The sequence below is a fragment of the Caretta caretta genome, chromosome 5, assembly GCF_965140235.1.
Source record: "Caretta caretta isolate rCarCar2 chromosome 5, rCarCar1.hap1, whole genome shotgun sequence".
In the NCBI taxonomy this organism is placed as follows: domain Eukaryota; kingdom Metazoa; phylum Chordata; order Testudines; family Cheloniidae; genus Caretta; species Caretta caretta.
Window position 1 is genome coordinate 45,677,868 of NC_134210.1, and position 25,858 is coordinate 45,703,725.

General features: G+C 42.0%; 1 protein-coding gene across 2 annotated transcripts in view; it reads left to right on the forward strand.

The window, feature by feature from the left end:
* The window catches only part of DMGDH (dimethylglycine dehydrogenase), a 75,270-nt gene extending 49,686 nt beyond the window's left edge, over positions 1-25,584 (forward strand). For both annotated transcript variants that reach the window (XM_048849674.2, XM_048849673.2), the window contains exons 12-16: positions 1,419-1,636; positions 2,645-2,802; positions 3,347-3,406; positions 23,521-23,655; positions 24,351-25,584. In XM_048849674.2, coding sequence (XP_048705631.2) covers positions 1,419-1,636; positions 2,645-2,802; positions 3,347-3,406; positions 23,521-23,655; positions 24,351-24,566 — 787 coding nt within the window. In that variant the 3' untranslated portion in view covers positions 24,567-25,584. The remainder of the gene's footprint in view (positions 1-1,418; positions 1,637-2,644; positions 2,803-3,346; positions 3,407-23,520; positions 23,656-24,350) is intronic.
* The last annotated feature ends 274 nt before the right edge of the window (positions 25,585-25,858 follow it).

The window sequence follows — 25,858 nt, forward strand, 5'->3', positions numbered from 1 at the left end:
TATTTTGTGAACTTTATGAGAGACTTGGTTGTTAAGAGTTAAAGCTGAACTTTTCACTAACAATTTAAATAGTCTGAGGAATCTACAGTGTATGATTATGTCAGGAATGTGTATCTGTTTTAAGAGATTTCTTATGCTCACTGTGTTTACTGCTTGCTCTTCTTTGTTGCCTTTGTGGTTATACATATTTTGAATCTAAAGGCATATCCATTTTAAGTCCTATGATCCTTTCGACCCTCTACTCTAGGACTGCTGTTTCCCCCTTTAAAACCTCTCCTCTAACTCTGTACTAAACTGCCTCAATTATTGCACTTATCTATTGCACTTATCCTACATCTAAAAAAACTTATTTTACACCAGTTATTAACCTGCCTTTGTGATGAAGTATACACTGCAGTTGGGTCTCAAGAGGGTTCAGGGGTCCTGGAAAGAAACATACTCATAAATCCCTCCCTTTCCCATGCTCTTCTGCAGACTCAGGGATCAGGGAGGAAAGGGTAGAGGGCCTGCCAGGTCCAGCTGCTTCATATACCAAGGAAGGAAGGGAAGAAGGGGGAAGTACACTGGGGAAGAGACTGCCCTAAAAACAGTAGAATGTGGGTTGTGCTGTTCAAAGCAAATAGGCTTTCTGATTATTTTGGGACTGTTTGTGCCCCAGAAGAGAAGAACTGGGTCTGGAAGAGAGAATCTGGTGAAATGTGGTACAAGAAGTAGGATCCAGAATCCCCTTTTAGTTGTTGAAGCTGGGGAGTAATAGCAGCACTTGCAAGCCTTACTGCTCCAGCTATTATCATAGCAGTGGAAGCAACAAGAGCAAGAGCAGAAGGCTCTTGTCTGCAAATCAACAGCAGCGGCAGTAGCAGTTTCAGAAGCTCCTCATTTGCATGAACACTTTATTCTTTTTCGGGCCTCCACAGGTCATGATGGTGGTGTGGCTGATCACTATGCCCTCTTTCACACTGCCCTGACTATCCTCAGGCTCAGTCAGGTTGGTGTGGAGCTCCCCTCCCTGGGAATAGGCCTTAGGATTTGGCCCATCATGATTAATAATAAATAAATATTAGTAATTGCCAGATTAATGGGTTAAAGCAGGTAGTTTGGTCAATATGTCTGGCGGCTGCCTCATACCCATGATTTCCATATTGTTTTGTCTTTTCAAGCACTGCTGAATACTTATATGGCAATCTGTTTGGGCTCTTCATTATTTGTGTGTGTACATCGCCAAGCACAGTAGAGCTCTGATCTTTGGTTGGGGCCTCTAGGCTCTACCACAAGTGCACAAGTTTTAATTATCATCATCATACAGAACACTTACTTTGAATGTTACAATAAATCTATGGACTATGGCCCCAGAAACAAATGCTAAAATTGTTACCTTGACTGAGAATGTTAATAAAACTCTTGTCTTTCACATGCAGATGGATAGAAGAGGAGGCACTGAAGGGTGGATACAATGTTGAGATTAAAAATATTACAGATGAGATGGGAGTACTTGGCATAGCAGGTCCATTTGCCCGAAAGGTTCTCCAGAAACTGACCACTGAGGATCTTAGTGATTCTGCATTTAAATTTCTTCAGTCCAGACATATTAAACTTTCTGATATTGCTGCTACTGCTATTAGGATATCCTATACAGGTAAGAGGTAGGGAAAACAGACTATCAAAATAATTGGGCAGCCAGGAAAATAACTGGTATGACTAAAATTATGTTGAGAAATGAAACTGATGATGTGTTCGAAAGCATTAGATTAATCAAATTATAAATAGACATAAATGAGAGAGAAACGGTACATTGGTTGTCAAACATTTTCTGGTTAGGAACTAAGAAGGATTTCCAAGATCTTTCAAACAAAAAAATACACCAAAGTGTATATATATATAATTTTTTTTTTACAGAACTAAAGGTCAGTTTTGAAAACTGTAATCTTTGGTGGGAAATCAGTGTTAAGGAATGATTTTGGATTACTACTAAATTAGTATCTGTAAAGTGCCTTGAAAACAGAAAGCATAAGTGCTAAATTTTTATTATTTCCCCTTTTTTCTGTGCCAGTCACTTTTTATTTTCATTTGTCTCTATGTCCATCTCTACCATACTGAGCCAAATTCAGAGCTCAGTCTGAGGCAGTCCATGTTGGTGTAACTGGCATCTTCCAGTATATATATTATACCAGTGTAGACTTAGACTTGAGTAATTTACCAATTGATAATTTATATGTCCCTTAAACATCATCTCTGACTTTGGCCTTCTTTCCTGTCCTCTTCTTACTGAATCGTTTATTTCCCAGGTTTGGGTCATCAGTTTAAATTATAGGTTTCAGAGTAATAGCCATGTTAGTCTGTATTCGCAAAAAGAAAAGGAGTACTTGTGGCGCCTTAGAGACTAACCAATTTATTTGAGCATGAGCTTTCATGAGCTACAGCTCACTTATAGTGCCATTATTTATGTACTGAGGCACAATTCTTTCAGGAGCTCCTGTGGGGAAGGGAAACTTCTGCACTCCCTTACTAATGAGTTCTGTGTAATAGGGAAATTTGGCCCTAATTTTCATAACATTTATCTCTGCAGTAATAATGCTAGCACTAAATATATTGGGATTATTTAATTCTAGATTTGATTAGTCTTTTAACTTTTGTTTTATAACAGGTGAACTGGGTTGGGAACTCTACCATAGAAAAGAAGATTCTGCAGCTCTATACAATGCCATCATGGAAGCAGGCCAGGAAGAAGGAATCGATGACTTTGGAACTTATGCTCTGAATGCCTTAAGGCTGGAAAAAGCTTTCCGGGCCTGGGGGGCAGAGGTTTGAAAACACAGTTATTTTTACAATTCAATTTTTTTTAAATATGGGTTTTAGTCACAACTAGATAGAAAGAGCTACATTTTGTTCTGGGTTTCTCAATCTGCAATGGAGAGAAATCAGACTGATTTTATTTTAGTGAGGGGAAACTACTATTATGATGAACTGTGCCTTTCCCACGTAAAAATAACTACTATACTCATTAAATTTCTGGCAGAGAAATATCTATTTTGGATGCACCTCAGTTGTTCATGGTTGTGTTGATTTCATTTTATTTTGACAAGATGTCTCATTTCTTATTGAGTTATAGTTTTATTGTGTATGTTAAAACATGCTTCATTTTGTATTATGGATAGCATTAGGTACTCTGCTTAAAATTACACACGTGCAGCTCTCGGTGAATTGCACCTGGCTAACAGAAGAATTTAACCCACTATACATAAAAAATAAAAAGGATTAAATGGAAAACTAGAAACAAAAGAAGTGAAAACAATGGGGGAACCTGCGGGGCCATCACTTATGGATTAAATATTTATTTTTCTAACAGATGAACTGTGACACTAATCCTCTGGAAGCTGGACTGGACTATTTTATCAAGTTAAACAAGGTATGTCTGTATTATTTTAAAAGTTATGTTATCTGGAAGGTTCTTTCCATAAGTGTTTTAAAAGAAAAAGCAATTTTCTATGCATTGCAAATACAGATATTTGTAAATGGGTGAAGCAAAGTCTTAGTGTTACACTAAAGTAATGCCTTTATGATAAGTAGCTTTTTTGCAAAAAAGGTTTAACATTTTTCTCCACGTTTGTTTTTACCAAAATTATATATTAGATCAGACAGTTTTAAATGTACCATCTATGTACATATGTACAAATACGAGTATGTACGTCTTTTTAACATATTAAAATAATAGCATTTTCAGTAGATTGGATATTTAAAGACCCTCAAGGCAAGTATCATTTTTAAAGCAGACTAATGTACTAATGTACTAATTGCACTGCTGCATTTGTTTTATAGCGAACCGGAAATGTTTCAATCTGCCTTCTATTATTTTATGAGTTATTCAATGCAGCAGTATTTTCTCTGATCTCATGTGATATTTATTCTGGTATAGTAAATATTGGCCTGAGCAATAAATATTTCAAAAGAATTGCTCAATGCGAATTTGATGAATTAGACACAATAAGCTAAATCAGTGTTAGCGTAAAACTTAGTTATAAAGCCACTGAAGAGATGGCATCAGCAAAATGGATTGCTGCATAATTCGAAACGTAGGGAGTGGGACTGGGCTCAGGGCATAATATTGGTTGTATTTAAATATAAACTACAGGAATTAACACAAGTTATACTTCTCTTTACTGACATAATTGTTTGGGGATAATTCATTGGCAAATTTTATCCTGCATCAAACTTTATGTTCAAAATAATAGATGTAGTTATTGCTTTTAATGGGCCTTTCAAACTATCTAACAATTAAAATAGTATAGGTTAGACTCTGCTTTGAATTATATCATGTGAGTCACTCCAGCTTTAAATTGGTGCAAATGAAATCAGAATTTGGCACAACTTGCCCATTGTATCTACCCTAGTTATATAGATAATAGATCAATTTTTTTCTTGGGGTTACCCTTTGCAATCTGATTGAAGTCTACAGAATTTCTCCAGATGTACACTGATGCAAATGATCATCCAAGAGCCTGAAATATATATGCAAAGATGTTTAATAATTATTAGAGTCTATTTCTGAAGTAATAGTTAATTTTCTTTTAAGCAGTAACACAGAATTGGCAGTGCATTAAAAGAGCACCACGGTCAAATGTTGCTATCCAAAGGAAAGGTTCAGTGATAGCCATAAAATTATAAAGTCCAGTTTGTACAGAAAAATAAATGTGACAGAACATTGTCTTTATTTAGCAGTGCATATAATGGGCATGACAGTGACATCTGAAGGTTCCAGTTGTATCCAGAGTTTTAAAGCCATTTTATGACAAAGTATATCTCAAGTTTCACAGGGTGTAATATTCAAGTTCACAGATGGTATCAAGAATAACCTAATACTCAGCACCAGGGTTAAAGCCCCTGCCTTACTTTCAGCTGTAAATGTCTTGTCGGTGCTGTCTCCCCTCGGTGCAAACATGATGGGTTTGTGTCAAAGCCCCCCTGGGGACGCGCGTCCTCTGATGTCGGCAGGCATGTCTGCTGTACTTTGTGACAATGCATCCAATTGTATCTGTGATCTCTGACAGTCCACCAAAATTAGGTTGGATATTAGGAAAAACTTTTTCACTAGGAGGGTGGTGAAACACTGGAATGCGTTGCCTAGGGAGGTGGTGGAATCTCCTTCCTTAGAAGTTTTTAAGGTCAGGCTTGACAAAGCCCTGGCTGGGATGATTTAATTGGGGATTGGTCCTGCTTTTGAGCAGGGGGTTGGACTAGATGACCTCCTGAGGTCCCTCCCAACCCTGATATTCTATGATTCTATGAATTGCAACTTGGATTGTTGCAACTCTTCACAGGCGTGGTCATCATGTTGCTATCTCACGCGACTGTCTTGGTACGTCAATCGCAGGACTAACAGAAGCAAGGCCGATAGATCACGGACATCATGAGGTGGAAGATTCTTTACTTCTGTATTCTGGTGGCCCCAACATTTATATGGGGTAGCACTTCTACTGCAAAGTGAGGCCAAGTCCTCCCTGACAACCTGGATACCCATGTCTCCTCGTTTACTTACTGCATGTCTTAAACATTGGCATGGTTACCTCACTGTCATAGCAGTCTACACGCCGACAGAGGAATCTGTTGACTCAGTTAAAGATCATTTCTATGATCAATTGGAACATCTAGTATGCACAGTCGCTCCACATGATAATCTCATGATCCTGGGTAACATAAATGTAGTTACAGGCTCCCTGCGAACTGTGTTTGAACAGGTCATTATGGTTCAGGCACACCCAATGATAACTCTCGTCACTTGCTTACATTCTGTGCCTCCCAGAATTTTTCCATTCTTGGGTCATAGTTCAAGCAGTGACGCATACACCAGATGTCATGGATCTCTCATGATGGCGTCACTCAGAAGGAATTGGACCACATCATTACATGCGATAGGTGTCTCTTCGCCTCCTGTAGAGTATATCTTGGTGCAGAATTCGCGGCGAACACAGATCACCATCTAGTGGTCACCTGTATGGTGTTGATGCTCCAAAAAGCAGGTAAGCCCTCTGCGATGATGAAGAAGTTTGACATCGACACACTGTGTGTGCCAGGTTTAGCCAACAGGTTTTGTATTGATGTCAGCAACAGATTCTCAGGTCTAGCTAATCTGCCAGATGATGTGGAGGTTGCCTGGTCCCTGTTCACTTCTACCCTCAACCAATCTGCTGAGCAGATAATTGGCTACAGGCATTCAGCATGCCAACCATAGCTATCGGAGGAGGCCTTCCAGATCATTAAATTGAAAGCCGCATGGTGATAAGCGCACTCATAATCAGCTGAAGCAAAAATTTAACACCCTGACACTCCGATATCACAAGGCATATTATAACAAAGTTGCGGATGATGTCAAATTTGGCTTAGCCAGGGGCAACTTGAAGCCAGCATTCCACACCATTCGCAACCTCAGCGGTCAAGAGGTAGTTACTACAAATGGCATGTTCAGAGCTGGATGATGTGGCAGTCACTGCAGTTCCGGATCCAGACATTTGTACTAATGAACCAACGTTGAACTGTGCCATCTCTAAACTGAAAAACGTACATGCAGCCGGTGCTGATGGCACCCTCTCAGTGCTGCTAAAATGTGCTGTTGATCTTGTAGCAGAATCACTTCTGGCCATCTTTCGTCTGGTGTGGAACTCTGCCAACCTCCTAGGAAGATGATATTGTGATCTTACTCTATAGGGCAAAGGGACCGTGCATCAAATGTAAGAACTACAGGCCCATCACCTTGCTCTCCATTCCTGGGAAGGTGTTTGCGCATGTTTTGCTGGCACGCCTGGAGCCTTTGCTACACTGGAAGCACTGTCCCCAACAGTCAGGCTTTACAAGGAACATGTCTACAATAGATGCAATTTTGGCCCTTCGCTTGTTGTCGGAGATACAGCGCAAGTTCAGGAAGCCCCTGCATGTAGCGTAGGTTAATCTTAAGGCTGCATTTGATTCAGTAGACCATGTTGTGTTATGGATGGCCTTAAAGGGTGTCGGTGTCCCTACCACTCTGCTGAACTTGATTAGAGAGCTGCATAATGGAACCACTGCCCGTGTTCATCAGGGGAGCTGGATGTCAGTGCCTTTTAAATCAATATCTGGTGTTAGGCAGGGTTGCGTTCTGGCCCTGCACACTTTTGTTAGGCAATGGATTTAATAATGCAACATTCCGTCAGGTCCATAGGCTTTGAGATTGGTGATCTCTCACTCACAGACCTTGACTACGCTGGTGACATTGTTCTTTTAGTACAGAGCCCTGACAAGTTTCATGAGGCACTCCAGCATATGGAAGAGGAGTCAGCTAAGATTGGTCTCCACATTTCATGGTCAAAGATGAAACTGCAAAATCTAGGACCAAGTCCACCTGCGACTCCAATCTCTTTGAACAGCGAAACTGTTGAATCAGTTTCCAGCTTTTGCTATCTAGGTTCTATACTTACCAGCTCCTCCAATTCTCACACGGAGGTTCTCCATCCGATTGGCACTGCAGCATCTGCCATGGGCCGTTTACAAGGGATATGGAATCAGCATCATCTTAGTATGACAACCAAGTTCAGGATTTATTCAAGCTGTATCCTTCCCATACTGTTGTACAGCTGCAAAACATGGACACTACACTGCGAGACTGGACAAAGCTGGAGGCTTTCCGCACAAAAGGTCAACGTCGTATACTGGGCATAAAGTGGAATGACTTAATCTGTAATGCAGATGTTTATGGTCGCTCGGGTCTACAGGCTACTGGATCTATTGTCCACAGGCAGCGCCTTACGCTTTTCAGACATGTCACAAGGATGCCACAAGACGTTCCACCGAGCGTCGTTCTCCAGGTGGCTTGTAACATCCAGGATAAAATTCCACCAACCGAAGGATGGAGGCCGTCCAGAGGCAGACCCCCTATTATGTGGGTTCATCAAGTCTGTTCCGATGTTGGACTCTCAAGCCATCAAACCTTTGCGGTTGTGCAGGAACAGACCAAATGGCGAATGATCACTACGGCCAACTGTCTGGCTAAGCGTTGAAGAAGAGAAGGAAGCTGGAGGTTTTGGCAGCTGGGTGAGGACCACTGGATTTTTTGAGATTTTACAGTAAGCACATTAGCTGGGTGTTTCTCCTAAACTGATCTGTTGTGAAATAGTTAACAATGTTGTTATTTGTATTGTCATCTTTAGATTTTAGAATTAACAACCCATTCCCATGAATTGGGCAACTACCATCTCTCAAAGGTATTGTTTAAGGCAGTCTGTAGGCCCAGGAAGACACCACTACTTCAGTTTATACTTGGTTCACATTTTCATGGTTATCTTTGGAACAGTAAGGGCTAGAAACATTTTTTTTTAAACAAAAGCTAAGATTGTGAAGCATAATTCTTTGGCAAGGGGGGGAATTCCAAGGCAAATTTCAGGACTTAGAATCACAGAATACATTGGGCCTTATGTATGCAGAGACATAAAATTTCTATATTCCTGTTGAATATTGTACTTGTATATTATAAATGTGAAGGCATTATACAGGACTGTAAAGCACTCATTCATATAAAATGGTTGATTATGACAAAATAATACAACATTCTCAACGATAATTTATGGTTGTAATGAGCCGATATTCAGTAACCATTTTTGAGCATTTATGGACATTACATTTGCCAAGATTAAGAGAAGATATATTGGGAGGAGGTGGCAGGAGGACCAGTGTTTATTGGTAAAATTTCTAAAAGGGATGAGGCCCCACAAAAGGTCTCAAGGGCAAAGAGCAAAGTACATAGTGTGTTGTAATTAGCAAAAATGCGGTGTACAAAAAAAATAGAAGAATGAAAAATTCATTCCCTGGCTGGGAAGTTATTGGACTTTTAGAATCGGGGGAAAGATCATTTTGAAAGGGAAACTTTCTCTGGCTGCTGCTTCTTCCCCTGTATATAAATCACAGAGACGTCTTTCTAATGGGATAATTATTGAGAAGCTTTGCAAAGTGTTTTCAGTTAAACACTCAAAGATTAAAATGATACTATATCTGTGAAACACTAAGCAAAATCACAGGTCATTTTTACCATTAGGAACACTCAACCAGCCTCACATTATAGTGAAAAACTTCCACATTACTTCAAATAGCTTTCAGAAATGAACTTTCTTCAGAAAGATTTTCCATGTTTCCCAATGGCAAGATGAATGCAATATTGCCACTAGTCAAAAGAATACAACGATACAAAATTACTTACAGAACTGAATTTTCAGTTTTTCTTTTAAGCTACACACAACAGTGCCATCATCTGGACACCAGTTGCAATAACTGGGTAAAAAGAAAAGGAGTACTTGTGGCACCTTAGAGACTAACCAATTTATTTGAGCATAAGCTTTCGTGAGCTACAGCTCACTTCATCAGATAACTGGGTAGTTTAGTTTGTGGGAAGATAATTCTAGATAATGAGACACTTTGTGCTTCTACTGTCAACCTTTTTGACCCGTGTTGTTAGCCAATATTTGAAGTGTTGCAGGTTATTTCTGTTAGTAGGAGAAATTGATGAAGGTGTTAGGTATTTCTTTGATGCAATCCTGTTTATTTACAAAGAATGTATATGTTCCCTGAACATAAACACAGACATAGTATTATTTATGAATAAATATTATTGTTTATTAATATAGCATCTTAGCCTTAGGCCATAGTGTACAAAAATAAATACATATTTAAAAATTAACACATTACAGTAAAACACGCATGTTTAAAATACAAAAACTAAAAACACAAAATCAACCCTTCTCCTAAGTTCAAGTAAACTTTTAAAATCACTCCCCATAAAAACAATATGCAAAAATAAAATAATAAAGGTTAGAAATACATTATTTCATGTACGTCATAAAGAGCCTTTCTTTCACATACTTTTTTCTTGGTTTTGCAGCTGACCAGGCAAATAGGGCAACCACCATATTAATTAAACTTTTTCATTACATAGCAAGTATTCTAGTTGTCGATCCCATGCAATAACAGGCATTTGAGCCAAGAATGGGGTTAACCATTTGTTTCTCCGGTAACAATTTAAGCTGCAAGAAAGTAAATAATTCAACCTGGCCAGACCAGTATGGACAAAAACAATTTGCTGTCTGTGCCAGCATAACTCCCATCCAGATAGGCTGACAGTGTGGCTTGAAAGCAGAGAGCCATGAAGGCCCTCCCTAACACACTATTGTTAAAAATATTGTATTTCTTGTAACCCTGGATACTCTTTAGATGAGAAAGCCAAGGATATGTATTTATTGCATAGATATTGTATTTATTGCAACTGCTATATCCAATTGGTTGCAAATATTTTCCAATCTAAACATAAGGATTTCACATTCTTGACTCTAGTTCTAGCCCGAGCCCCCAGCCGGAGCCCCCTCCTGCACCCAAATTCCTTCCCAGAGCCCACACCCTGAACCCCCTCCCGCATCCCAAACCCCTGCCCCATTCCTGAGCCCCCTTCTGCACCTAAACTCCCTCTCAGAGCCTGCACCCCCTCCTGCACTCTGAATCCCTTGGCCCCAGCCCGGTGAAAATGAGCAACTGAGCAAGGGTGTGGGAGAGCAAGCAATGGAGGGAGTCCTACTGCACCATCTGCTGCGAAGGCAAGGAGCTGCTGATGTGTAGCAATGCATTACCACGTCTGCCAGCAGCATCCAGGAGACGTACAGTGATGGTGAGCTGAGTGGCCTCCATGCTTGCCGTGGTATGGCGTTTGCATGGGTAACCCAGGAAAAAAGGCACAAAACGATTGTCTGCCGTTGCCTGATGACGTACCCAAAACCACCCGCGACAATGTTTTTGCCCCATCAGGCATTGGGAGCTTAACCCAGAATTCCAGTGGGCAGTGGAGACTGCGGGAACTGTGGGATAGCTACCCACAGTGCACCACTTTGTAAGTCGATGCTAGCCACGGTGGTGAGGATGCACTCTGCCGACTTAATGCACTTAGTGTGGACATACAGAATCGACTGTATAAAATCAGTTTCTAAAAATCGACTTCTATAAAATCAACCTAATTTCGTAGCGTAGAAGGCTACACACACTACTCATTGCAAGGTGCCGAAGGTAATGAAATGTGGCAGGAAAGAAAACAAACATAGGATCTGATTCTCTAGTGCCTTACATCATATGTAGTCATTTACAGCTGTGCAAAGTGGGTGTAAAATTCTACTGTTCTGATGTGGTATATTTTACACTCACTCTGCATTTACTGTTGACAGGTATAAGTGGCTACACAAGCGCTACAGCAGTGAAGAGTCAAGCCCATAGAGTGGTTGAGCAGCAATGTTCCCTCTAATTTTTAACAGGCCGTGTGCTCAAAAAAAGTCTTCTGTGCCGCTGCTGAAGCAAAAAAAGAAAGAAAGCTGCTGCTGAAGTCGGAGTGCGCGCGGTGTTTCGCCGTGTGTGCGGGGTTTAAGATCTGTGTGCGCGCGCACACACGCACAGCTTAGAGGGAACAGGGTTGAGCAGTAGCTTCACAGCATGCTGCTCCTTGAACCAAAGACACATTGAGAGAGTCTTTTTTACTGGGAAAGGCTCAACAGTTTCACAGCCATGGGGTCAGGGTGGGGTGAGAAGAAGCTGCAGAACAACCTGTCTGCAAAAGTAGCTGTGGCCCTTTGTTTACATTTTTCAGTACTTAGATGACTTAGTTTAGTGAGACGAAACATGACCTCATAGTAGAGGAGGTGTTTGCCTAACAATAGCAAATGACTAATGTCCACCTTCCTACCACCAATGTCAACACAGGGGGCAGACCTAAAGGGTGGCATCGTTGGCATTTGCTAATCAGGTCCCCAGACCCCCTGAGCAGTTCCAGCAGCTCCTTTTCCCCATCATAGACCCCCTTCTTCACCTTGCTGGCCCCTTCAGAAGGAAGATGGCAGTGCTCACCCTACCTGCCCCCGACCTAGAGTAGGGTGGACAGATTCCTTGTGACACCTCCTTCCTAGCAAGAGCGATAGAATGAAAATCTGGAGGGAGGGCATGAGGCAGCACTAGAGAAGAGCTGATGTAGTTGTGTGGTGTGCAGGTGAGTGAGATAGGGCGGGGAAGAAAGCCGAGGGTGTTGGGAAAAGATTGAGTCTTGGGTCAGAGAACTGTGAGAATGATTCTGAATTGGTGGGGGTGTACCTTTTTGTTTTGATAGTATTCAAATTAACCTCTGGGTCTTACACCCCTTCGCACCCTGCTCCCAAAGTTGGCACTACCATTGGCACCCCTACCATTTATTTGCCCACTGGGTCTTTTCCCATAATTCACCCGTGCTTCAGGCCAGCTTAAAATCTAGGGGCCAAATTCTCCATTGATGTAACTATTAAAGGCAATTGAGTTGTGCTGGCAGAAAATTTGTCTCTAGATACAGACTGCTTGCAAATCACCTGAGAAAACCCAGGATAACTCCAAAACGCTATTGTCTACCTAGAATTTATGCATGAGTCACATTCACATTAGGCTGAACTAAAACTACCCATTTGGCTGGGCATTCTGAGCTTCAGTGTGGTAACTGGTCACGACAGTTTTTATCATATGCATATCGTTAGTCTGACTGCTTGTTCCTAGGAGTGGAGTTGGCAGGCAGAACAAAGGAACAGGGCAGTCTGTCCAAATCACAGCTAAGTAGGTCTTGTTTTACACTGACTGGCCTTGACTGTGTCCTCTTTAGATAACTGTCTTATCCAGTGTAACTATAACTTCAGTTTGGTGTAGGAAAGGAAATCTGTCAAATATTCTGCCTAGAGGGAGATATGATCTTCAGTCATCCTGTTGGCAAGAGGGGTATAATTTGGAGGGTAGCCCTGAAATTATTCAAGAGTATCCAACTAAGAATAATTAATGTCAAAATATTGCATGGACTCTGTCTCCAGTGTGCTGTAATGCAATGGTTATAGCAGATTGCAGCAGATGTTGGTGCTGCCTTGCTCAGTTGGGCAGCTATGTATACAAAATTTGGCCTTGTGCCAAATTCCTAAGTAGTCTACCAAATCAATTACAGCATTTCATTATTAAAAGGTATTTGCATATTTCTGCTACCAACTATTTATCTTTGCTGAATGAGGTATACCATTTTTGGTTTTTAGAAGTCCAAACTTTCTCATTAGACTAAGTTACTGATTCTTCTTCTTACTACAGAACTGTAAGAAGACATACGAACTTTGAAAAGTTCAGTTTATGATTTGTTCCCTTTTTCCTTCCTTTAAAGAAGAAAGCATACTTAGAAAAGGTTGGGATTAGGAACTGCCCAAAGAAAGTGTAAGAAACAAATGGCACTGTCCACAAAAACCAAACATATTCTTGGCAGATACACTGTGAATTAGACTCTGCAAGGCACCCGTCCATGCTATACCATGACAATGGTCCATGAATATTCATAGTAATTACATAGAAGAATGATTAAAAAAAAAGTTTGTGCATCTTTCAGTTACTAAAAAATTCAGCCCATTATAAACTCTCTGAGAATCTTAAGCTCATTGAATAGTAGCTCAGTTGGCAGAACATTTGGACACATTACTTAGAATGGTGATGTCTCATGCAAATCCTTTGGTTTCTTCAAATTGCTCACCCAAGTATTCTAAAACCTGAAAAAACAGCAGCAGCAGTTTGTATTAATAGATAATGATGATAATAAAAATTAATAATAATAATAAACTTTGTGCTTACACTATATGTACTGCTTTCCATCCCTAAAGGTTCTATACCTTGTCTATACTAGAAAAAAGCACCATATTGAAAAACCTGTTAAGACGTTTTAACCAGTATGGTGTTAATCATGATTTTGCCCTTATTGTTAATAAGGACAGTCATGTTTAACAAGATAGCTATTATGTTTAACCCTGGGGTTTTTCTATTCGTCAAAATCACAACTTGGTTATTTTAAGTTAAATTTACCCCTAGTGTGATAAGGACAGTTGTACTGAACAATGTGTTAGCTGGTTGTGGTTAACCCTCAGGGGTAATCTAGGGTTAATTACAACCTGCTAACACATAATTAAGTATGACTCTTTGTGTGCATGTGTTTAATATTTTCTTATTTAAAAGTTGCTATTTAACAAGCTTTCTGACATGATTCTTTGCCCAGTGCAGACATGGCCAATATGCTTTACAAACTTAAGTTAATTTAGCCACATTTCTCCTCAGAAGCTTTATGTTCCTATTTTACAGTTTAGGAAACTGAGGCAAAGAGCAGGTAAGTGGCTTGCCTTTGCAGAGGAGGCTCCTAGAAGGATGGCACAGAGCTGGCTCTGAGCCTATTAGAGAAGCCTATGCTACTAAGGATATTCCTTGGTGCAGTTTTACTGCCTTTTTTCACCAACATTTGCAATAATCTTTATTGTGTTTAAAATGACTTAATGAATTAATCTCACCTGACTCTTAGGGCTTGTCTTCACTAGGAAAAAAGGTGTGTTCTTACCTTGTGTCATCTAACATGTGGTACTAACACAAGGTAAAATCCTATGAAGACAAGGCAGTTTGTAGTTTCAACCTGTGTTAGCAGGTCAGTCTAAACTCTAAGTTCCTTCCTGTGAACACGTGAAAACTCCAACTGCCTTGGCTTCACTAGGATTTTGCCTTGTGTTAGTTGCCATGTATTAGCTAACACTAGGTAAGAGCACACCTTTTAATGAAGATGCACCCATAGTCAAGTCAGTGGATAAGTAGATAAATATGAGGTGAATACTGTGCTTATCTTGCTCTTTAAAAGGATTTTAGATTGGTCGTTAGCTTAAAGTCAGGATGTTTGGTTAGCATTATGCCTACCTCACATGCAATGTCTATGGAAGCTCCTGCTGGGGCAGCATATCTTCTACTTTAGATCTAACCAAACTACAATACTCCTGTGATTATAGGTACAGACTGTCATTATCCCATCTTACTAATGGAGACATTGAGAAAGAGAGGTTACGTATGTTGCTCAAGGTCACAGAGGGAATAAGCATCGGAGCTAAACAGCTCCTGTGTCCTCAGCTAAGCTTACCAGGTCACACTTTACTCTGCACAGCTAAAACCTTCATGCTGGCTAAATAGTTAAGCTCCCTAGAAAATAATCTTTTCCAATTCCAACGCCAATTACCTGAAAAGCTTACAGTGAATATTCTTTTAAAACTGAGAAAAGATAGAACCAGGTTTAAATTTACCATGACCTTAGAATTGTTTATCACCATTCCCCCACATATAATTCAACTTTATTCCATTTTTCCTGTTTTTGTTCTTATTCACTTATATTGAGTTATAATGTACCTTTTAAGTGGAATTTTATGTTACATTATACATTTAGAGTGACAAACTAAATGGAATAGTTGCAATATACTGACTAATTTTCCTAATAAGAATAGGAAGCAGTTACCAAGTATAGCCAGACATGGTTAGACTGAATCAGTTTCCTAAATCTTAATTTTATTTCAGTGGACAAAATCTAAAACCAAACCAAAGGTGCATAAATGCTGGAAGTTTTTTACCATACAAATCAGGGGCCATTTTAATCCAGCCCTGCAGTTCCCATTGGCCAATGGGAGCTGCAGGGTCGGCGCAGCAGAGCCGCCTAGCTGAACCTCCGGGTAGGAGCTGGAGCGGGGGAACATGCTGCTGCTTCCAGGAGCCACTTGAGGTAAGCGCCGCCCAGAGCCTGCACCCCTGAGCCAGTCCCCCATGCCCCAACCCCCTGCCCCAGCCCTGATCCCCCTCCCACCCTCTGAACCCCTTGGTCCCAGCCCAGAGCCCCCTCCTACACCCCAAACCCCTCATCCCCAGCCCCACCCCGGAGCCTTCACCCCAACCCGCCCCAGCCTGGAACACCCACATCCTGAACTCCTCATTTCTGGCCCCATCCCCGAGCCCACACCCCCTGCCAGTGTTCATACCCCAACCCCAATTTCGTAAGCATTCGTGGCCCGCCATACAATTTCTATACCCAGGTGTGGCCCTCAAGCCAAAAAGTTTGCCCACCCCTGATACAAGTGATTTGCATACCCAATTATTTTAGAAATCACAAGTCTGGATTCGTTTTGGTGAGAATTTCTTAAGATATAGTTTGTTGTTTGTTTGTTTTTAAAAAGCATCACAGTGTATTCTTTCAGCAGAGTACAGGAATCCTAGACTGGATCATTCCTTGTCCACTCTTCCAGTCAAGAACATACAGTATAGCAAGAAGCAGGGATCGTCAGACTGTTATTTCCAGAGGAGTTGCATAGGATATGTCAGTGCAGAATGTCGCTATTATATGAAAATGCCAAAACCAGGTCCTCCTTGGTACTTGGAATTGGAAGTGTACCTTTTTTAAGCAGGTCTAAGCTTGACCTCATTAAAATTAATGGGAGAAGGATTTAGCCTTATATGTGCAATGAAAATAACAGTGAATGTGCTAGAAACATCTAGAATTTATATCTTGCAAACTGCCTGCTCTAATTGTTTTCGTACATTTCTCAAACTGATTAATTAAAAGGTGGAAGTCAAAAAAATTTAGCAGTCATCCTTAGTGTGCCAGTGATTTGTATACTCAGTAGAGTTAACTGTCATCTATACAGTTAATCTGGAAGTGACCCGTTAAAACAATGCACATCTGTTATCAGGTCATACTCAAGGCTCTGATTATGCTTACTGCATTAACCTTCATGCAAACTGTTTTTCCATTTATAAATGATTAATTTTTGGGAGTGTAGATTCCTCTGTAATTTTGAGTAGAAAGCACTGTGGAAATGAGAAATATTTAAATGAGTGGGTTTCTTCTTTCTTCATCCCTATTCCACCTACAAGTAACTGAAGGGGAGTAATAGGAGCACCATGATAAATACTCCAGAAAAGAGAAGAGTGAAATGACATGAGTTGAGTTCATCACAATAGGTACCATTTCAGTGCTATGTGATACTGTATTCCTCTCTGATGGACCGCAACCTTGTCATGGTGGAGAGGCTTGCGTGGGCTAAAGACCCTCAGAGCTACATCATCTGGAGCTTTCATACTCCTGGTAGGGTCCCCCTTGGCAAGCAGATCTGTGGCGGGGCTCCTGACTAACCGCAGTCCAAACTTCACAAGACCCGAACAGTGGATGAGGCGCATACAGAGGACCTTTTAGTACTCTGTGGCTGTGAAGGCGGATGAGGGCTTCAGCAGGAGGCAGGCCCCTGGTTGTCTTGGATCTCCTTACTACTGGGTCAGGGTTTTCCTCCTGTCAACTGCCTGCGCACCAGTTTCCCTACGTTAAAAGATTTCACGCGCAGGTCTCTGCCAAAGGGCTTGCACCTGCCCACACAAAGCCCTGTGGCGACGGATGAGTGCGGTGAAGACAGGAGCAGTGATTTCTGGGAATCTTTAGTCTGTGACTGAGCAGGCCTTTTTAGGATCCCCTCTGCTCACCCCTAATGGGGAGGGGGCTAGAAAAGGTGCCTGACACAGGCTGTCCACACTCTTCTGACTGGATGGCCACATCCAGTGGGATCACTCAATTCTGTGGCCAAAACAAGAGATATAAGGCAATGAATTTCGCCACCTGGAATATCCACATCCTTATGGACTCTCAGCACAGTGAATGCCCAGAAAGAAGAACTGCCATAATTGCCAGAGAACTGGCAAGACTCAACATTGACATTGCAGCTGTTAGTGAGACCCTCTGGGCCAATTAAAAGAGGATGGAGGTGGCTACACCTTCTTTTGGAAAGGAAAGTCACCTGAAGAGACATGCAGATTCACGGGATTGGCTTTGCCATAAAAAATAAGATTGTCAGTCAGATTTTGGAGCTTCCCATGGTGATCAGTGAGTATCTCATGACTCTTTGGCTCAAGCTCAGCAACAACCAATCTGCCACAGTCATCAGTGCATACACCCAACACTTGATGATGAGGAAGACGACAAGGAGCAGTTTTATAGCACTCTTGATGCAGTCCTCGCAGACAAACCCATCCTCCTGGGAGATTTCAATGCCAGAGTCGGACCGGACTTCCAACTTTGGAGCAGCACATTAGGCAAAGAAGGGGTGGGAAATGTAAACCCCAATGGCATTCTCCTCATCAGCAAATGTGTGGAGCATGATCTGCTCATCATAAATACCATCTTTAGGCAGAGTAACAAATTTGACACCACCTGGAAACATCTTCAGTCCAAACACTGGCACCTTCTTGACTATGTTATAGTCAGTGCCTGAGATTACGCTGATGTCTGTATAACATAAGCCATGAGAGGTACAGATCACTGTTGGACAGGCCATTGATTAATAAGGTCACTCTTGTATCTGCAGCTTGCTCCACCACACCACAAACACCCAAAGACTAAGCGAAAGCAATACAACATGAAAGCACTTCAAGACCAAGCCAGCTGCGAGATGTTACAGCAACATCTATCAGAGAAACTCTCTGACTTGCCTGATAACATCATTGACATTCAAGAACACTGGGATCAACTTAAAAATACCATTCACAGTGTATGTGCTTAAACTATAGGATATTCCACTCATTAGCACCAAGACTCGTACGAAAACAACAAGGAAATCCTAGCATTAATTCAACAGAAAAGAACTACATTCTGTAACTGGCAAAATGATTCCTCTAACCAATGAAAACATGAGGCTTATCATCTGCTCAAAGCTGAAGTTCAAAGGAGGCTATGTGACATCAAAAATAAGTGGTGGCAAGAGAAGGTCTCTGAGATCCAGGGTTTCATAGACCAGGATGACATGAGAAGCTTCTTCCAAGCAACAAAAGCTATATATGGGCGAAGCTCCAAAGGTCCAACCCTCTTATGTTCCCAGGATGGTTCCACCCACCTAAAAGACAGCGAGGCCATTAAGCAACACTGGAAGGAGCACTTTGAGAGCCTCTGAAGATACCATTCAGTCTATTTCACAACGCTCAGCGATGGAACGCTTTGCTGATCCCCCATCTTCTGAGGAAGTCCGGTATGCCATTACCTAGACAAAAAATCACAAGGCTCCAGGCCCAGACGGCATCGCAGCTGAGGTTTTTAAAGCTGGTGGAACAATGATCCACTACAAACTTTGCCAACTCCTCGACAAAATCTGAACCTGCGAAGAAATTCCACCTGACTTTAAGAACACCCACATTGTTACAGTATTCAAGAAAGGGGACAAATCTTTGTGCGGGAACTACAAAGGCATTGCCCTTCTTTCCGTCGGAGGAAACCACCTTCTGCCCCTTGCCGAGGAACTCCTCTCCAAATCACAGTGTGGCTTCAGGCCATCCCAAGACACAACTGACATGATCTTTGTGGCATGACAGATTCAGAAGTGCAGAGAGTACTCCTGAGGGCATTCTGCACCAAAAAATTAAAAATTCTGCGCACATTTTAAAATTCTGCAAATTTTTTTATCAAATAAATGTGGAGGCTCCAGCATGGCACTGGGGAGCACAGGCCACTGGCTGCGCAGAGGTGGGAGATCACTGTCCAGCTCCCCGCTCCGGGACACGGACTCAGTGGTTTGGCTGCACCCAACCCTAAGGATCAAGTCAGCCCCAGAAACACCCTGGGGTCCTGCCGCTCTGTACCAGGTGCACCAGGAGTGGGCAGGCAGACTCAGCAAGGCAGGATCCAAGTGTAGAGGGGGTTAGTGTGAGGGGATACAGGTGTGGGGTGAGAGGGTTCTGTGTGGGGTAGTCTGGGTGTAGTGGCTCAGTGGGGGATCCAGGTGCAGGGAGGGTTTTGTTATAGGGTTCTAGATGTAATGGTAATGGGACTCTGCAGGGGGGTCCAAGTGAAAGTGGTTGGGGCTCAGCGCGGGAAGGGGTCTGAATGTCAGGGGGGGATAGAGCTCAGCAGGGGTGTGTGGGTGGGGAGGCTCAGTGTGGGGTCCAGATGCTGAGGGAGCGGGGCTCAGTGAGGTAGGGATCCAAGTGAAGCTGGTTGGGGCTCAGTGAGGTGGGGATCAGGTGCAGGTGGCTTATCAAGTTGATCTAGGTGCAGAGGGAGTGGGGCTCATCAGGGGGTTCTGAGTGCGGAGGGGTGAGGCTTGGTGAGAGGGTCTGGGCATGAGGGGTTCTAGATGCATGGGGTTGGGCAGATGGGGGAGCAGATCCCTGTACAGGGATCCCGCCCCCAGCAGCTGAGGAGCAATGAGAGCAGGAAGCAGTGGGGAGGGAGTTTTCAGAGCTTCCTGCAGCCAGGGGAGAAATTCGGGGGTGGGCCTGACCCAGCCCCGGATGCCATGCAGAGGAAGAGGAAGCCCCGTCCTCCCCAGCCCAGCCAGGACTAGCAGCTGAGCCCAGCGCAGGGTAGGAACCACCATTCAGGTCTTCCCCAGTCCCACTCCCTTCCCCATGGTGATTTACCTCTCTGCCAGCTGCCCTGGGCACCCGAAACATACTGCTGGGGAAGGTTGCATGACCACTCTTGTGGCTTCCCTTTGCTTCCCTGTCAGAAAGTCATTTTTCTGTAGGAAAGCAAAGAAATCTGCGGGGGGACATAAATTCTGTATATGCGCAGAATTCCCCCAGGAGTAGGAGAGCAACACCAGGAACTGTTCATGGCATTCATTGATCTAACCAAGGCCTTTGACTCTATCAATCATGATGCCCTATGGAAGGTGCTGTGTAGGTTTGGCTGTCCACAGAAATTCATTTCCATCATCAGACTACTCCATGATGGAATGACTGCCACCATTCTGTGCACCGGCTCAGAGACCAAACCATTCATCATTCGCACTGGTGTCAAGAAGGGCTGTTTCATTGCTCCAACACTCTTCTACATTTACCTTGCCCTGATCCTGATTCTCATCTGTGACTACCTTTCTGATGGAATTGGGATTGAGTATCATATGGATGGTCAACTCCTGAATCTCCGATGTTTCCAAACAAAATCTAAGATCATGAGAATTGGCATCACTGATCCTTCAGTATGAAGATGACTGTGTCATTCTTGCACACACAGATGCCAACCTGGAAAGTACCCTAAATCTTTTTGCCGATGCCTATCACAGCCTGGGTCTCTCTCTCAACATTGGGAAAACCAAGGTACTCTATCAGCCCTCACATGCACAAATTACTCTTCATACTCCACAAATCACCATCAGCGGGGAACCCCTGGAAAATCTGGACCATTTGCCATACCTCAGCATCCACCTCTACCGAACACCCAGCATTGACACAGAAATTGAATACAGAATCCACTGTGCCAGCGCATCCTTTGGAAGACTACTCAAAGAGGTCTTCCATGATAGGGACCTGCAAACAGGCACCAAGATCTTTGTTTACAAGGCAGTTGTCATCCCCACCCTTCTATATGGGTGTGAGACCTGGATAACCTATAGATGACATCTCAAGCAGCTGGAGTGGTTTCAACAAGCTACCTCAAGAGGATTCTCAGGATCATCTGTGAAGACTGACGCACTAACATCAGCCTTCTCTCTGCAGCCAACATCAGCAGTATAGAAGCACAAGTCATGAAACACTAATTCCACTGGTCTGGCCACTGTGTACGTATGCCTGATACTTGCCTCCTGAAGAAGTACTCGTCTCTCTGTTAAGTCAGGGAAGGAGGGCTCTCGGAGGGCAGTGGAAGAGCTTCACACACGTACGGAAAGTACATGTTAAAAAGGGAGGCATTAACCCAACAAACTGGCAGGACGCAGCACAGAACAGAACACAGTGGGACCACACCATACAGCTCACTTTGAGGAGAACAGTTGTGCTCATGAGACAGAAGTGACAAAGGAGGAAAGAAAGGGAACAACAGTCCAGCCAACAACTATGTCTCCTCCAAGATTACACCTGTCACTTCTGTGGGAAAATCTGCAGGACACGAATTGGGCTCCTCAGCCACTTAAAAACCCACCAATGAGCCCCCTTAACAGACATCATCCCCACATTGAGGGATAGCCAAAGATACTGTATTCCCCCAAACTGTGGGTCACAGTTCTCTCATGGGAAATTTAAAGGTGATTCAGCAAAGAAGATGGTCGCAGTGGGGGTGATTTGGTGTTCACATAGTTTAGTGCTGGCAGATTCCCATCTTTGTGTCATTATTTTATAACATGGAGATCTAAAGATATGAATTTTTGATCTATTTTAATAGAACAGGTGGAACTTTTCTTTGTCAGTTTTCAGTCTGAACATCCAATAATACATCAGCATGGGCAGGAAAGGCTTGATTCTGTAAAGTTATGTTTATTTATTCAGCCACTCCATATTTCTGTGTGGTATATAGGATTTTGGTCAGAGTGTGGCCCCAGGTAACAAGGGAGACAAAGTTGGCACTGAAACTAGTTGGTTTGTGTTAGCTACGGAGCTGTAGCCATTTTCTTTAATAACTGTGTCCCATGTAATTGGGACTGGGATTCCATATAGCATGACATCTTTTATCTGCAATAACTTATATAAAACACAAACCCCACCATATTATCCAACCTCTTTCATTATAAAAACATTGTGAACATGTAAATGAAATATGTTGCAGTCTGAATGGAAAGGAGGGGTAGGTTGAATATACAGGCACTTGTTTGAGGAGTTACGCAGAAATTATTGCAATACTACTGAAACAGTCATTTACTCTGATTTGTCCTCTTGTTTCCTTATTTCCCTGGGCAGGACTCTCCTCTCTACAGAGGTCTTCGAAACTGGGATTCAATCTGAATCTCTTTTGTTATCATCTCTAACTGCTCCAATTTACCCAGTAACATGGGAAAGTCCCCCCAGTCATATTCAAGGCTTGTGTGTCTGTGCACCAGCTTACCTGCACCTTCTCTTTCTCACATTGACCCTTCCATTCTCTTCCTAGCTTCATTCACACATATATTGCCAGAGTGGTACTGCTGGTCTGTCACTCAAGCAGAAGACTGCCTCCTCCAGGAAGCTGCCAGAAGGGCTCCTCCATTCCCACAGGATATTTTCCCTGATCTACTTGTGAGAATTAGGGGAGCTGCTGTTCCGCTTTAGCAAGGCTGAGGAAGAGGGCTTCAGATGATACTGGGTAGGATGTGGCAGTGGAAATGCTACGGTATCCCATGAAGTATTAGATCCTGTGGGGAGGAGAACACACCCTGACACAGAACACCTTAGTGGGTAGGGAGGAAAATGCCACCTCCACATCTTGGAGCAGAGGGACCAAAGAGGAATGTGGTGAACTACTGTCACTCTTGCAGATGGCTTTTGTGTCCAAGCAGGATACAGGATCCCAGTGAGAGGCAGGGCCACAGAGGTCTGTATAATGATGTGCCAATGGTCTAGATTATTTCATTGCATCCTGAGAGAAATAATGGCATTCTGGCTCAGACTACTGATGGGGCCAGTTTAAACAGCCACTTCTGCAGTTTACTGGATTTTATTGCACATGTAATTCTCCTGTCATTGGAATACTGGGTCTTATAGGTCTCAGATCTAGACAAAAAAAGAGGAAAAAATATCTGATTGTTTCATGTTTGTGGACAAGAAATAATATTTGCCAAAAGGTTTGATTTAATCTGTATTTTTATATAATGTTTAATTGACAAGAAAACAAGTGAAGACACATTTAAATACTTGCATCTATAACCTTGTCGCAGAGCTTGTATAATCATTCATCATCATTATCTTTCACTTTTTCAGCCAGCAGACTTCATAGGAAAGCAAGCACTGAAGCAGATTAAAGAAAAGGGGCTTAAACGGCGACTGGTGTATCTCACCTTGGAAACAGCTGACGTTGATCCAGAGGGAAATGAAAGTGTGTGGCATAATGGCAGAGTAAGTACTATACATCACTTTACAAGAAACTAAAATTAATTCTCTAGGATTGGAATCCCACTTTGTGTTTCAGGTTACTTTTACTGGAACAGGACAGTTTGGTACAATAATATAATTTTTGAATTTCCATGTACCATGGCAGGTTCTAATTGTACACAAGATTTTGAAATATAGAATCTCTAAATTAGAAATGGAAAAACCTCCAGTATTAGGTCACCTATTCTGTCCTCTTGCAAGTACAGGATTCTACTTACAGTATATTTCAAAATGATTTGCATAAAAGAAAAGAACAAAACCACAAACCAAAGTTTAGGCCACCAGGCCATCTAAGTACAGAGTAGATGATGAAACAGCCATTAACAGTTAATAAAAATATTCAGCATGAATATAAAATGTAAATAGCATTTGTTTCAGGTGAGATCTTAATCAAATATAATAGGAATTTAGCATCCTGCTGGTAATTTTTCCAGTGGTTCTTTGGGAGTAAGAAATTCCTAACTTACCTGACAGCACCAAAAATGGAGAATGCTATGAACTGTATGACACAAATGAGACCGTGTATATTTGACTGTTGATGTTAGGGACACAAAAATATTTAAAGTATTCAAAATAGTGTAAGGTGTATTTTTAAAAGTAGAAGTTAGTATGGTACAAAACCCATTGAGTGTTGGAAATAAGGATAATTTTTTTTCTAGGTTGTTGGCAACACCACGTCTGGAAATTACAGCTACAGTACCCAGCAGAGTCTGGCTTTTGCATATGTCCCCACAGAACTCAGCAAAGTTGGACAGAAGCTGGAAGTTGAACTGCTAGGAAAAAATTATTCAGCAACTATTGTAGAGGAACCACTGGTTCTGACCGAACAAACAAGAACACGTCTTCAGAAAAAGGGTGGGAGTGTCAAGATGTAAACCCAGAGGGCAGTTACAGTAAATTCTCCAATATCAATTGGTTTGACTTACAACCATGAAATACAAAGGAGTCAAACTACTCTGGTTCCCAATCATTAAGGGTGAGATTCTCATTTGCCCTATACATCCATGCAGGGGATTAAGGGGATTTAAGATGGCCCCTTGATTCATTGAGTGGACTGCCCACATCACTGCTCTGAGCACAGGGGGAGGAGAGCAGGCTCCTGTGGACACATGCTCCCCCATCCTCCCAATGCTTGTGGACAGGAAGCGGGTAAAGAATCAACGGTCATTACTCAGCTTCTCCACACTCTCGCAAGCAGAACTGAGCTGGTGCAAGGGGGAAGTAGTCTGCTGTTAGTATGAGCCAACAGCAAATTATTTCCCTTCTTTCAGGGTCACTTCTCTTTCCCTGGTATGCTCCTGGGGCAGTGCAGCTACACATTGCCCTTTCCCTGTAGTCTTGGCAAAGTCACAGCCTTGTCCCCTAAGGAATAGTTACTTAGTTCCACATGGACACATTCTGAACAAAACTGAAGTTGCTCTTGAACATTGGCTTTAGAAATTATTTTTTTAAAATTCAAACTGAGTAGATAATATTTTTTCTCCAGCTGTGTTATTCTGGAAGAACTTTTGATGGAAGATAGAAATTCAGTCCTTCCTAATCAAGAAATTCTAGAAAGGACACTCTTCCTATTGATTGAGTATTTTGCCATGGATCAGCTAGTAGACCATATTCAACATACACAATATTACTGCTCAATTTCTGGACACAATCAAAACGTACAAACTCTTGCACGATTTTTTGTTTAGTTCTTCCTTTCTCGGTTAAAAATTAAGCGATGGTGACAATGTGTTGTCATATACAAATAATAAGTGAACATATGTATTTAAACTGCAGTATTTCATTCAGTGTTGTTTTTGATCATCCCAATAAGCAAGATTTTGGATACTGTAGGAGAATATAAACATTGGAAATGTATTAAATTATTATAATAAACTTGTTAATTCCATAAAATATTCAGCATCTACTGAGACACAACACGACCATAATAATGCCATCCTAAAAAACCTTTTTAAAGGCTAGAATATTTGTTCAGATAGCACTCAACATTAGTCTGTTGATAGTCCTTTTCAAAGATCATTGACACAGAAAAAGGGCCCAAAAGTGCATAGCCTTCCAAAGGAATTGGAACCTTCTAAACCTTCAGCAAAGAAGCAGAGGATAAATAGAATATGCCAGTGGAAACACTGTTTGAATAATGAGCACCTACATTTGTCAAAGATTTAAT